The sequence below is a fragment of the Ambystoma mexicanum genome, chromosome 11 (assembly GCF_040938575.1).
Source record: "Ambystoma mexicanum isolate Mex_15411 chromosome 11, UKY_AmexF1_1, whole genome shotgun sequence".
NCBI classification, from domain to species: Eukaryota; Metazoa; Chordata; class Amphibia; order Caudata; family Ambystomatidae; genus Ambystoma; species Ambystoma mexicanum.
This window is the reverse complement of record NC_090934.1, coordinates 456,086,572-456,099,651: the sequence shown is the minus strand read 5'-3', so window position 1 is coordinate 456,099,651 and position 13,080 is coordinate 456,086,572. Positions and strand designations below refer to the sequence as shown.

General features: G+C 43.8%; 1 protein-coding gene across 3 annotated transcripts in view; it reads right to left on the bottom strand.

Annotated features, from left to right (window-relative positions):
• SYT13 (synaptotagmin 13) overlaps positions 1-10,153 on the bottom strand; it is a 393,082-nt gene extending 382,929 nt beyond the window's left edge. Inside the window, exon 1 of one of the 3 annotated variants that reach the window (XM_069623296.1) lies at positions 9,377-10,153. In XM_069623296.1, coding sequence (XP_069479397.1) covers positions 9,377-9,556 — 180 coding nt within the window. In that variant the 5' untranslated portion in view covers positions 9,557-10,153. The remainder of the gene's footprint in view (positions 1-9,376) is intronic. The other 2 variants (XM_069623295.1, XM_069623297.1) reach the window with 2 other exon arrangements.
• Positions 10,154-13,080: the final 2,927 nt, after the last annotated feature.

Genomic DNA, 13,080 nt, shown 5'->3' with positions numbered 1-13,080 from the left:
ACCATTGCCTTCCCAATGACTTCATGTGTTATATGGAAATGTTGCAATACGATCGCAACAGGTAATTTAACTGTCCTCTCGGGCAAAGATGTGTTTACATAATGCCAGTGATTCTTTCACCGTCTCCCCAGCAAATATGCCATCACATTGGTGAATCACAATAAATTACAGATGGTAACTAGGTTGCTTCCTTTTTTGTGATTCGAACAAACTCTGATAACTATGTTCGCCTATTTCAATATAGCAGACACTATAAAGCATTTCTTCTGCATGCTAGCCTTTTTCAATTAGGTTGCACCCGCCATTTTTTGTTCTAAGATGGCGGACGCTTTTAACCAACCTGCACGCATAGCGCGGGTTCAGTATCCCGATACGCGAGCATACAGAGATCCGGCAGTCACAGGGCGAGACTCTCGCTAAGTACTAAACGTTCAAGAGTGAGAGTTTTTTCTACAACCGTGCACAAAGGTATTTACACTGCATACCGCGCTCGTGTAACTCTGATAGACAGCCTCCCCCTTTTTTAGAACTATGGGCCGTTACATCTCTGCATTTATATCGACAGATCAGGCGAGCACCATATTTTGACATCATTGGACAGAATATGTGAAACAATGCCGGCCGTCTGCTGCAGCTAATACAAGCACACTTAGCTTGTTTTGAAAGGTATCCATTCATTTAAAAATAGCTATACAACAGCTAGATGCAGTTTAGAATATCAGTTTTGTCATTCAAGATAATACACATTCTGTTGAAATCCAAGATGTTCTCTTTGCCTCGGGTTTGTTCAAATAAATTGCCAATACAATTCCATCCCCCTTTTGGGGTTTTCCATATGATAAATAGAGAGTGTATAGATAAATCACCACGCTGTATTTTATGAATGAAGTCAAATAATTGGAAACACATACCTTCAAAGTTTATTTGTTTCTTTCAGTTCTAATTATTGTGAAGAACTACAGTCTGGACTATTGAATTTCGTCCATATTCATATCTAATTCAAGGCCACACACGTCCACCAAGCTATTAAAACGTCAGTGGAACCAGTTGCATGTGCACACCAATAGAGACATTACACTCTGTTTGGATTTTTTACATCATTACCGACACTGCTTTCTCGTTTTGGTTTTGAGATTGCCATTTGTGAAGGGAATCAACCAATGAACCACTTTCGATATCCAATTTTGGATACTTGCATATAAAGTCCTGAAGACGGGTCCAGCACACGCCTGATAGCATCCTTAAAAAACTAGCTACAGATTCTGGTTCTTTCGTTCAATCAATTTCTGCTAGGACCTAGAAACACACTTTTTCGGTGTCGACAGAGTCAAGGACAAGCAAATTGTTTTTTGAGGTTCTATTTAACAACAAGATGTTCACCTCACATTTCTACTAACCCCACAATATCACCAGTACACGATGACTGTGTTAAGTTCAAATAAACTGTTTTTGGTTGAAAACATTGACTTTCACTATATGTTTTTTATGTGATGTTATGTACAAACAAAATGCATTTTTGTCTTCTTTTTAATATAAATCCCATTGAGTGTTTTCTATTTATAAATTAAAAGATGTATGTCTCTATTACTTCTGTTGTAATTAATTAATCAACTTGAAATGTAGCACTTTTTGCAACTAGGCACACCTAGTATGTGTGTAGGCGGGTGGCTGTTTCTGTGGCATTTTTCTTTATCTACGTGTTTTTATCCACGCCACTGCGCCACACTGCACCCCTTTGCCAATGTGGAAAGGAAATTGCCAAGAATAGAGGCAATAACCCCTGTGCGCACTAAGTTTGCAAAATTGCGCAGAGTTCATTACCCACCAAAAGGAGCTGCACACCCTGCCAAATACTCCCTGACTGCATATTCTGCGGACACTGCAGGGCCGAGGCAGTCAAGCGGAGCAGACACACATCTTGCCGGACACGCTGCCTGCAGGCAGCACAATGACGGCCTTGTGATCTAGGAACCGTGTCCGTGCCTGCCACACAAAATTTAAACATCACACGGGTCCCTACCCACCGATTCACACCTTGGGGCTACCCTTTGGGAGACCATCAGCATACTGATTCCCACCAGCGACTGACGACTCTGGATGCAGCTCTCCCCAGCGCATCCCACTCACGCTGGTTTGTGACAGGTGATCCCGCTATTTGCAATCCTTTAGCACGGAAGCGCGCAACTCGAAGAGACTTCCTACCAGATATCTGCGGGGTTGTTTATTCACCCTGAAGAAGGCGGCTAGTATGATAAAAACATAAGCGATCCTTCTTACTCAGCCTCAAGACGGATGGCACTGCCGCCGAAACGTCCAGTGTATACGAGGGGGAATTTTTAGCCCATTGCTATGGGCATTTCAGATTGACTTTTTCATGTGATTCAAACACCAGTTGGTGGTTTGATCACACTTTACCCCCGACGACGTTGGCACGTGATCATCAGAATTATTCATACTTTTTCATGTAAAATTGATTAGATAGATGTATGACCAGCATAATTCTCCAGGCACTTGAATCATTCATGTTGTTTCTTGTAATTTAAATGTATGTACCAGACAACTTGAAATTTGGACACCAAATACAATAACCTTAGGTGCAAAACTAATAGGTGCACCCACCATATATGTTGTTTTTTCAGTTTATGTTGTGAATTTGTCTTTTCCCGTTAACTGCACTATTCTTCAGACTAGGATATGGCTAATGCTGTCCCTTGGTCTATGACACCAACATATGTTTTCTTTTACAGTCCATTAATCTGTTTCACATGCAAGTTTATATAAGGAAATTTCATTTTTTGTCTAAATACAATTAAGCATATTCTATGAAACAGTCCCCTCTGTGTATGTGTGGTTTTTCTTCCTTGACAATTTCATGGGCAATTAACTTTGGGATTTATTCCTTGAGTTTAAGTAGAAAAGCTCCCCAATATAACTAAAAGGCTTTTCTCCCTTTGAGGAAGCATTTCGGTCGAGCCCACGAGTAGCAGCACTACCCTTTAGTGTTTTCTTTACCCCGTATGCCTGAGTCTGCTACTTTTCACCATGGGCATTCCGAGAATATTTTTTGACTGCCAAATACACCGGCAAAGTGGTGTAAAAGCAGGAAGCACTGCTGTCATTTGTCATTTGTCATCTGTCATATGTCACTGGAAGCAAGCCCACAGAATGGCTAACATCCACAAATGCCCCTAATACAGTTTCCTAATCAAGAGCAACCTTCAAAGTGCTCTTTGGGTGCTAAATTCAGTTATTTTCCCCAGTGAATTATTGAAGGGAGAGTGTGCTGGAATGATGGATCCTCAAGGCAGTCAGAGGGATCCAGGCATCACAGCCTGACAGCTGCCAAAAGAAATTGGCTGTACAACTTATCTCAAATGTATTTCTTTGTCCTGGAAAGTTGCAAAATCCACTATTTCAGGTATGTTGGTGAAGGGCTAATTCTTTTAAAATGGATAAATCTGTTATACTTTATACTGATATTTTATAAGTGAATTGAAAAGATTTTAATGTCACAGAGCCCAGGCTGAAGCCAATCCACATGTGAACTTTGATCTGACAGGGCCTGCCCTGGGAAAAATGACATCTCCTGTTGACACTCCTTTGAGAACAGGAAGACTAATGGCTGTTAATGGGTCACGCATAATCCCAGCAAGCCACTCAAAGGATTTGCATTAGACATTCGTCTGCTGGCTAATCAAAGAACAAACGACATGCTGAGAATTGGCCTCTGCCAGGGGAAGCAGGAAGTGGGGGAGGTTCTCAGTGAACTTCATCTGCTCACTTTGGGAAGCAAGAGAAAACAAAACCTGGACTGGATTTTGAAGGGAAATTACTTGTGTTTGCCTCAGAACTTTATGACATTTAACATGACAGCCAAAATAATAAGACAAGTAAAAAATACAAACGTATAAGTCTGAACTCATACTAGACTGTTGAAGAGGTGGTAGGAGTTTGCACTACATCAGGAACCAAAGATACACTAAAACACTGATTGTGGCAAAAATATTATGGTTGCAAGCGTAAAATTGTATGTACACAATCCACTGATCAGTGCCCAGAGGTGGATCTTATTAGAAATAATGAATCCAAAGTGTTCTGGATGAAATTGATGAAAATCCATAAAATGACCAATTCAGCTCTCACAAAGATGGAAATTGGATGTAAATGTAGACAAAAAAATGTGAAAAATATGGGTCTAATTTTGCGAGGGTACATAATGAAACAAATATACATTTGTGCAAAAGTATGTTTTGAGTAAAAATCCAGGTGGGAGTTCCCAAATCCTGTCATAAAATGACAGCTCTGTTTAAGCTGCCAACCAAAATGAAGCACATGCCTGTAGCCACTCACAGATAGGGAGGTGTGTTCTGAAGTTCTGCCCATGCCATAAAATGTATAATGAATAAATATAGGAAGGGCACCACACATAGAGACTACTCAACAAGACTCCAGATGACTCAACTCTACTCTACACACTGCTTCCAGAACCCATCCAGATGTCCGCGCAGCATCTTTTTCCTGAACTTTTCATTTCTAGTTGACTCCAGAATTCTTTGAGAGACCCAGATTTCATTGCAGAATTCAGACTCTAGCATTGCAAAATTATTGCTAGCCTGACCCAATTGCAAAAATCCCAAACCTGAAGGGATTTAATTTTAATTCAGCTCGGCTGGCTACCACTAGGCTTGCCCACTGAAAACTTGTATCCGGCTATCCACCGCGTCCAGTCACCAGAATGAGCCTTCCAAGTCCAGTCTGAGGTGCAGTCCAAACTTGACCAGAACTGCACCGCTGACCCAAATCCCTCCAGAGGTGCCGGTTTGCCGGTGGACCTGCCCAATCCATGACCAGAACTGACAGTCCAATTAATAAGTTATTCAGTGAGTATTAATAGGAAAAAAAGTGACCCTAGTATATTTGCATTGTCTGTTCCCTATCTTAAACCTATACCATTTCTAATTCAGAAACATCATCTTGCTAGAACTATTTTTGCGCTGATTTCTTTTCTCATCTGAAGAAGTAGAGTATCCATAGCGGGCGGGTTACGCTGATCACGTGACTGTAAGATCCTTCTATGGCATTCTCTTTTTCATAGTCCTACTCTATTGTAATCAACCCATCTGTCTGTTCAAAGTGTGTTTCTGTTTTCCATTCTCGCGCCTATTTTACAAAAACAACCTTTACTAAAACCTCGATAACTCCCTCAGGTTTTATGAAAGAAACGAAATCACGCAAGGAAAAGTTTGCCGCAAATTACAATTCTGAAAGGTTTTTACACATGTGAAATAGCTTTAAATTGTTTCTGACTTGGAATTTGAGATTTCAAATGCATTCTTTGGACTAAATCATTGTTTGTGATATTGTGCAACTGTTCAAAATGGCTCCCATAGGAATTTATAACAATTTAAGTATTTTTTTTAACACCTTTGGTGTTTTTGCTCAGTCAATTCTAAAGACAATTTTAAAGCCATCCTGCCAGCAGAAAAGTCAATTCCGTTTTTCTCTTGTGCTTGAAGGTGGGACTGATATTCTGTCTGATTTATGCTATTCCTGAATACCTGCTCTCTCCTCACATCGATTTAATTGCCTATTGGGGGGTTTAGGGGTGTTGCAGGGGGAACCTTTAACCACAGTGCCATCTGTCCAAACCAACACAAAAGTATTCTTTTCTCTGCTGCATTGTTTTTGTGCTCCCTCCTTGATTCATAGTGTATTAAAGATATTATCCTGTGTTCTGTCACCCCATTGGTGATTGTTGCTTACCTATTAAAATATACTGTGATTAAATTTTAAATACCTCAATAAATATTTACCTTTGCAAACTAGCCTGATTCCTAGTTCAGTGTGACCGGGGGTTCTCAGGAGAAGGGTGTGATATGAGTGGTATATCGTTCAGAATATTGAACTTATAGATAAAAATTAATAAGGGTTTCAGTTGCGCACTACATGCTGGGCGAGACTTGGGTGTGTGCCAGATTGAAATCGCTTACACACTACCACTAAAGAAGCAATGATACCAGTTAAAAAGGTAAAATAGACATAGCCCAATGTGTATACCTCCTTTGCTTTTTATGGTAGCATGGGGCAAAGGCAGGCTATACTCTGAGGAGGGTTGTGAAGTGATCACAGTAGCAACCCAAACAGCATTAGTACAACACCTCCCAAATCAAATAATGTACAATCAAGATTCTATAAAAAACATATATACTTTAATTAAACAAAAATGCAAATAACTATAAAATACTATCATAAACCGACCCCTGTAAGAGAACACAGAAACAGCAGAACTGGTAAAAAATAGCATGTTGGGTACTTGAGCTGGTGTGATTAGGCAGAGAATTGATGCAATGTCAATGTTCAAAGGGATATGTTTTCAAGGAAAGGATTGAAAAGGAGGCTTCCAAGTCATTGTGGTGCCAAAAGTGGATCATGGGGACAGGGCCTCTTCACAGTACCAATCTCTTAGACCCACTCTCTCAGTCCATTGCCACTTACTCACCACACTCAAATTCAAACAGCAGAAAGCAGGAGGTTTGCAGCTTCCCAGTGGTAGCTGCCAAACAGTGAAATGCTCTTCCAATACCTTCAAGATCCGAATTCTCCTTTTGGTCGTTTTGTAAAAGCTTGAAAACCTGGCTATTCACACAAGAGCGGCGAAAGTAGCTTTCTCTCACAATCCACCTGAAATAACTACTATGAGCAGAACTGTTAAACTTATGCATTACTCTGATATTGCCAGATAAATATTAGTAGTAACAATAACAATTCATATACTGGACGTAACAGTTAATTTGTCTACTGCCATACTCATGGCAAGGTGTCTTTAATGTAATTTCCCATTATATCTTTGCGTATTGAAGACTTGTCCTTTAATATCATTTTCTGTAATATCACAATGTCACTATTTATGAAAAACCTTTCGCCACCCAGGGCCGAGCAAATACTAGGGCCAGCCCTGATCCTTCTGCCAGAGGAATAACAGGCCCGAATACAAAGATCAGGGTGGGGGCTTGGGGTGAGGTTGGGGCAGGAAGGCAGCGGCTCCCATCATGCAGTGGGCTAATCTCTGCCTTGAGTGGTCACGCATCCTATCTAATCGCTGGTCATTCTCTCCAAGAGGCCCCAGCAGCATGAGGGGCTCTGAGTCGCAGTTACATAAGCATGCGCCGCAGGGACGGAATTAGAGCCTTTCAACTTTTTCAAATGAAAGGGGCCTCGAGCCTCAGGGGGGTCCTCAGCCACTGCCCCCATGTTGCCAGTCAGCAGTCTTGTAACAAGGCAAAATATGAATTTCTCTATTTTTGTTCTGGGGTTTAAAATATGCGCTTGCATCGTTCACATTTCAAGATGCGTTTTCTCTTCCCACCAGATATACAAAAGTCTTATCACCTCATTGCCTCCTAACACGCATTCCTCCATATTAGCAGCTTGCTGACAAAAAAAGGTTTAGAGCTCTTCAGTGGGTATTTCATGTCTAAGCTCCCTATGGCTGGCTGTCCCTTGAGAAACGGCGGCTAATACCTTATCTTTGTCACCATTGTAATGTATTCACCCCACGGGTGCCCCAGACTGTGCTCTAAGCAGGGGGCCCCCAACCAGAAGGTTGAAGTGGCCCACCACACATCTTCAGCAGTGCCTGGTGCGCTGGGATTGTTTCCTTATAATTGCGCACACTTCCAGCACGTCTGCTGCTTCACAGCAGGGAGACAACTGCAAATGAGAGCTAGCGGCGGCTGACAGCCCTGCCACCTCCCTCCCCCTTCCCGTGACCCCATTTTCTCTTCCACTGATAAATCCGTAATACCACTTTCAACTAAACATGTTTACCCCATATCTGCCAACGACGCCGTTACTGCTGAAATGTAGGGGACGGGAAATGTAAGGGGAGGTTGCGCGGAGTGGGTGGGTTGGGGGGCAGCCCTGCCACCTCCGCCCCCTTCCACTGACCCCATTTTCGCTTCCACATAGAAATGCGTAATACCACTTTCAACTAAACACGTTTACCCCATATCTGCCAACGACGGGGTTGTGCGGAGTGGGTGGGTTGGGGGGCAGCCCTGCAACCTCCGTCCCCCTTCCCCTGACCCCATTTTCTCTTCCACATAGAAATGCGTAATACCACTTTCAACTAAACATGTTTACCCCATATCTGCCAACGACGGCGTTACTGCTGAAATATATGGGAGGGGAGATGTAGGGAGAGGTTGCGCGGGGTTGGGTTGTGGGGGCTTCAAGTTCAGGAGTGAATTTCCTTTGGCAGAGCTGTGAGTGCATCACAGTGTTGCAAAAGAAGGCGGCACGCTGCAGGTCGGGATTGGGGGTGCTTTTACAGAGCTACGCGCGCTTTTCGTGGAAGGAAGTACTGCGATGTTTAAATGAGGGGTACTGGCGGAGCTCTGCATGCCATGAATGCATCGGTGCTAGAACAACAGGCGGTTCGCTACAAGTTTGACAGAAGCGCACTGGCAAAAATGCGGGTTCCTGGCTGTACTAAAACAGCAGACGGTGCTGTGTGCCAAGGTTGGGGTGCGTGCAGCTAGAGCTGTGTCCCAGTGCGGTAATAACAGCAGGCGGGGGTGCAAACAGAAGTAGGCTCCGAGTTGTGTGTATTCTCAGCACTAAAACCACTAGAATAACAGGCATGCCAGCACCTCAAGACAACAACGCGGTGCACAGGCAGTGCTGCGAGGGTTCCATTTATTGGACAGGAGAGTGGTTCAGAAGAGCATGGAGAAATGGTGTCCACTCCCTAGGACTGAGGTGCACTGGCAGAGTTTTTCTGATTGGTAGAATATAGAGGTAGGGTGCAGGTCAGACATCGGGTGCATTAGCAGAGTTTCGTGTGGGGCTAATGCTGGAGGGCGGGCGGGGAAGCTGCGGGGCAGAGCTGGGGTGCGTTGACTGTTTGTGGGTTCGTTTGTGGTTCCTACTGTTGGAATATGGGGACGGGGGGAGGTCAGAGTCAAAACTGAGGTGCATTGGCAGAGCTGTGTGTGGGGGCTAGTGTTGGAATATGGGGTAGGCTGGGATGCATTGGCAGAGCAGAGGTCTGTGTGGGTCTTAATGTTGTAACATGGGGTTTCTTAAAAATTAACTATGGGGTTGGGGGTGCGGAAGGGCTTTGGTGGAGGGTGTGTGTGGGCGGGGGGCTGGAGGAGAAGTATGTGTTGCATCTTTTTGGGGGTTCTAATTGTGGCTGTTACGGGGTAGAGGGGGGTGTTCAAACTTTCGAAATCAATACAAATTGAGGCTCGGTCCTTTCCCCCCTAATTAAAAACCGATCCCGCCGCACAAACACAACCGAAGCAGGATACCCACGCCCCACCTGCCCAGCAGATGAAATGCTGCCTGTGTCCTCTCACGCCAAATAGCTTACCTTATGGGCAGACTGAAGGACGCTGGCCTTCGAGGTGTCCGAAGCCCCCTCCAGGCTGGGGTCCGGCAGACCTTTCCTCGTCCGCATGCAGTTGCACACGAAGAAAACGCCACAGAGGGCAAGGAGGGCGGTTGCAGTGCCCAGCGTGGCGCCGAGGGCGATGACTGGCAGCGGGAACATCTTCCGGCGGGGTGGGAAACGAAAGAGGAGAATTACCACCTGGCTTTCAAACTCCAAAGTCAATATTCTCGGTCATTCTCCGACAGCAGCAGGTCAGGGAGATCTCAAGGTGCTGTCAAGGAGAGAGGGCAAAGGGCTATGGCATCACGGGCGAGGAGCCTGGACTGCTGCTGGCTCAGTAGCCAGGTAAGGCAAAGGAGGAGACAGCAGTTCAGGGAGATCTCAAGGTGGCGCCGAGGGTGTGAGTGAGGGGCACAGGTGGTCATGTCGCCCTGTGCCCGGAGCCTGGGCTGAGCCTCGCCATCCAGGAACACAAGCGAGCAGCTTTGGAGCGTCTGATGCCCGCGGAGGCGGCAGTGGAGGGGTTCCTCGCAGCCGATGTTCTCCAGCTCTCTAGGGAAGAAGGCAGGGCAGGGTCTCTGCTCGTGACGTCAGGAATGGGGGCTGGTTGGGTTCTGCTGGTCCAAACCTCATACCGATCGCTGACTGCGCATTCCCAAGGTCTCCGCTTCCCCTCTCAGAAACCCGACCTGCCTTCTCACAGTCCTGACAATCGGGAGATGCAGTTTTTAAGCACATACGTATACCGAGATTAGCGCTGGGAAGTCGCAGCTAGCGCCTAGAGAGCGTTATTTGCGGAGAGAGCAGCGTACACATGCTCCGGTCCATCCAGACAATACGAAACCCGTGGAGAACAATGCATGCTTGGGTAGAATGTATAAACACGCTGCATTGTGTTTTCACAAATCCTACAGGAGCGGATGTCTCCCTTCTCATTGCAATGGGTTGCGCTTATTCTGTTTGCACGATCGGTCACGTACAACACACACATTTGGAAAGTCGAACATCTAATCAGATTTTCAAGACACCGGCCTGCCTTAGTTCCTCGATTCGTTAGTTGTGGAATCAGAAGACCTAATAACCGCGGGACGCTTAATCCAAACCTACGTGATCCTCGCGAAAGATTCAATCACAGGCAAGCACGTTTTGTTGTGACTATAGCAATCAAATACAACATAAAGAGAAACAAGTATGGATCAAAGAACTAAAGTATTCTTAATATGATATGCTTAGGATACTCAGCCCTTCATCCTTCTAAGGTCGATAAATGAGCACCACACACCGTGGGTAATAATAAGCAGCGCTTAGAGGATTCGTAGCGCTATACAAGTGCAAATTATTAAATTATTATTAGCACAATGATACGTCACAGCATATTAGATTCTTGAGAAATGTAACATCTGCCTGGGACCTGCTTCTTGTTCCATATATGTGCATTATGACCCCAGGATAAACCCTAGGGAAAAGGACTTAGAGTATAGCACTAGGTCAACCTCTACATACACAGTACCTTTACAGTATGTGTATAATGTTTTCAATGTAGTATAACCACATTAAATCCTCAGCTTAAAATTAACGCTGTCACTGAAAAAAAAACAACCACCCCAGACACACTCCTGAACTTGTACCCTTCCTGCCTACGGGTCAAATGTAACTGGTTTACACAAGCACCCTGATGCCTGAGGGTTTGTGTGCGCTGTTCAAAAGCAATACATAAATAAATATGTGATGCCATCAGTGATGTCATCGATTATGTCAATTGTGATGTCACATTTGATGTCCTGGGTGTTAGTCTTAACAGTGCATGGCGGTGGTGCTAGTTATGGTTGCATAGCAAACCTTGACAGGCATATTTCTTTGATTTTTCGATTTTACTTTGTAACCGTAACATTCATTTAAGAAACGTTTTTTCACTGAATTTCATAGGTTTTTATTAGTAGAACTTAACAATTATGTCCCTTCCACTAAAGATTTTCATGTAATTTGATTGCGTTTGACCAGTACAACATAACCATAATGTCCCTTAAACAGCGTTTTTCAGTGAATTTTATAGGTTTTATCAGTGCAACTTAACCATAATGTCCATTAAACAAAGTTTTTATTCTGCGCATTTCATATGTTTTTATTAGTGCAATTTATCATAACATCCCTTTAGCAAAACTTTTTCACAGAATTTCAGTGGTTTTTATAAGTGGAAATGGTTAATGATGTTAAAGCACTGTACATAAGTTGTTAATAATTCCTCTTTTAACACAAATAAGAGGACTATAAACCTCGCCAAGTCGTGGTTGAATTGCCTAGGGCATGTGGCTCGACCATGATCACAGCCCTAACAAACTGCCCCTGTTATCCATTGCACCTAGCTTGCATTCTGGCTCAGTGACCACTATACTCCCATAATGTGACCAATGGCCAGGGCTCATTGCTTGCAGCCATGGGCTGTCTCCACAATCCATGGGGCATGGGCTGCAGCCATGCCCCAGGCCCTAATAAACAAACGAGTGTAGATAACCCCATTCCCGTTCCCAGAATGTATTTCCCCATTCAAGCCTATTCCGATTTTGAAAATGTTACCACATAGCTGGTCCCTGGTGGCCATGCCCACGTAAACCCCATTGCGGTTCCAAGAATTTGTTTCCCCATTCTAGTCTATCCCGATTTTACATTTTTTACCACATAGGTGGCCCCTTGCCATTCCTAGGAGGCTAAGGCACGTGGCCAGATTGTAGGGGGCATGGCTGAACAGGCTATGCCTCAGTCTCCAAAGTTATATCACACTTTTTTGCAGCTACATTAAAAGATGGCATATTTGCAAAAGCATGCTTTCAGGACCATGTTTTATTTTTTGAGCCGTGTCAATATGTAGGTTCACAAAATAGTTATATAACAGCCCCCACATGACAATGTCCATTCAAACATTGCACACGCATTCAACGTTGGGTTTATAATCTATTTTCAAACATTTGTGCAGATTCAATAAACAGCACCAAAGTTATAAGCCATCTAAAAATGTGGGCCCCACCCTCTAATTTTGCCCACTCTAGACAAAATACCACCAATTGTGAAAACATTCAAAGTTGGATCTAAAATCTTTTTGCAAACCTTTGTGCAGATTTGTCAAATGGCACCACGTTTATAAGCCGTTCAATCATTTTGGGACCCTGCTCTAATTTTGCCCTCTCTTAATGAAACGGCACCAAACATTGGTAAAAGATTTAAATGTGGTACTATATTTATACTGCAACATGTCATGCAGTTCTATTGAGTGGTGCCAATGTTATAAGCCATCCTAAAACTGCTCTTCACCAACCCTGTAATGCAGAAATATGCACAGATGTCCCCAAACATTTGTCAATACCGCGAACATCACATGAATGTACCTGAACATCTGAGATGTTTGCAGACATTGGTGATGAAAAAATACAACCTTTTTTGGCTTCTTATGGTCATATCCCATCATAGCCTCATCACTCCCAAACTTCCCCAGAGATTGTTTCATTTGTTGAAAAGTGTAATGTTGTGTTTTCTAATATGTTTTACCGTGATGTCCGCAAACTATGGGCCCAGTTCACAAATCCAACATGTCATCCATTTCAAATGTTTTGACGCACCTCACATTTTTAATTGACCAATCAGTGGCCGTGTACGATGTCTGCGAACATTACGCAGCTAACTGATTGGTC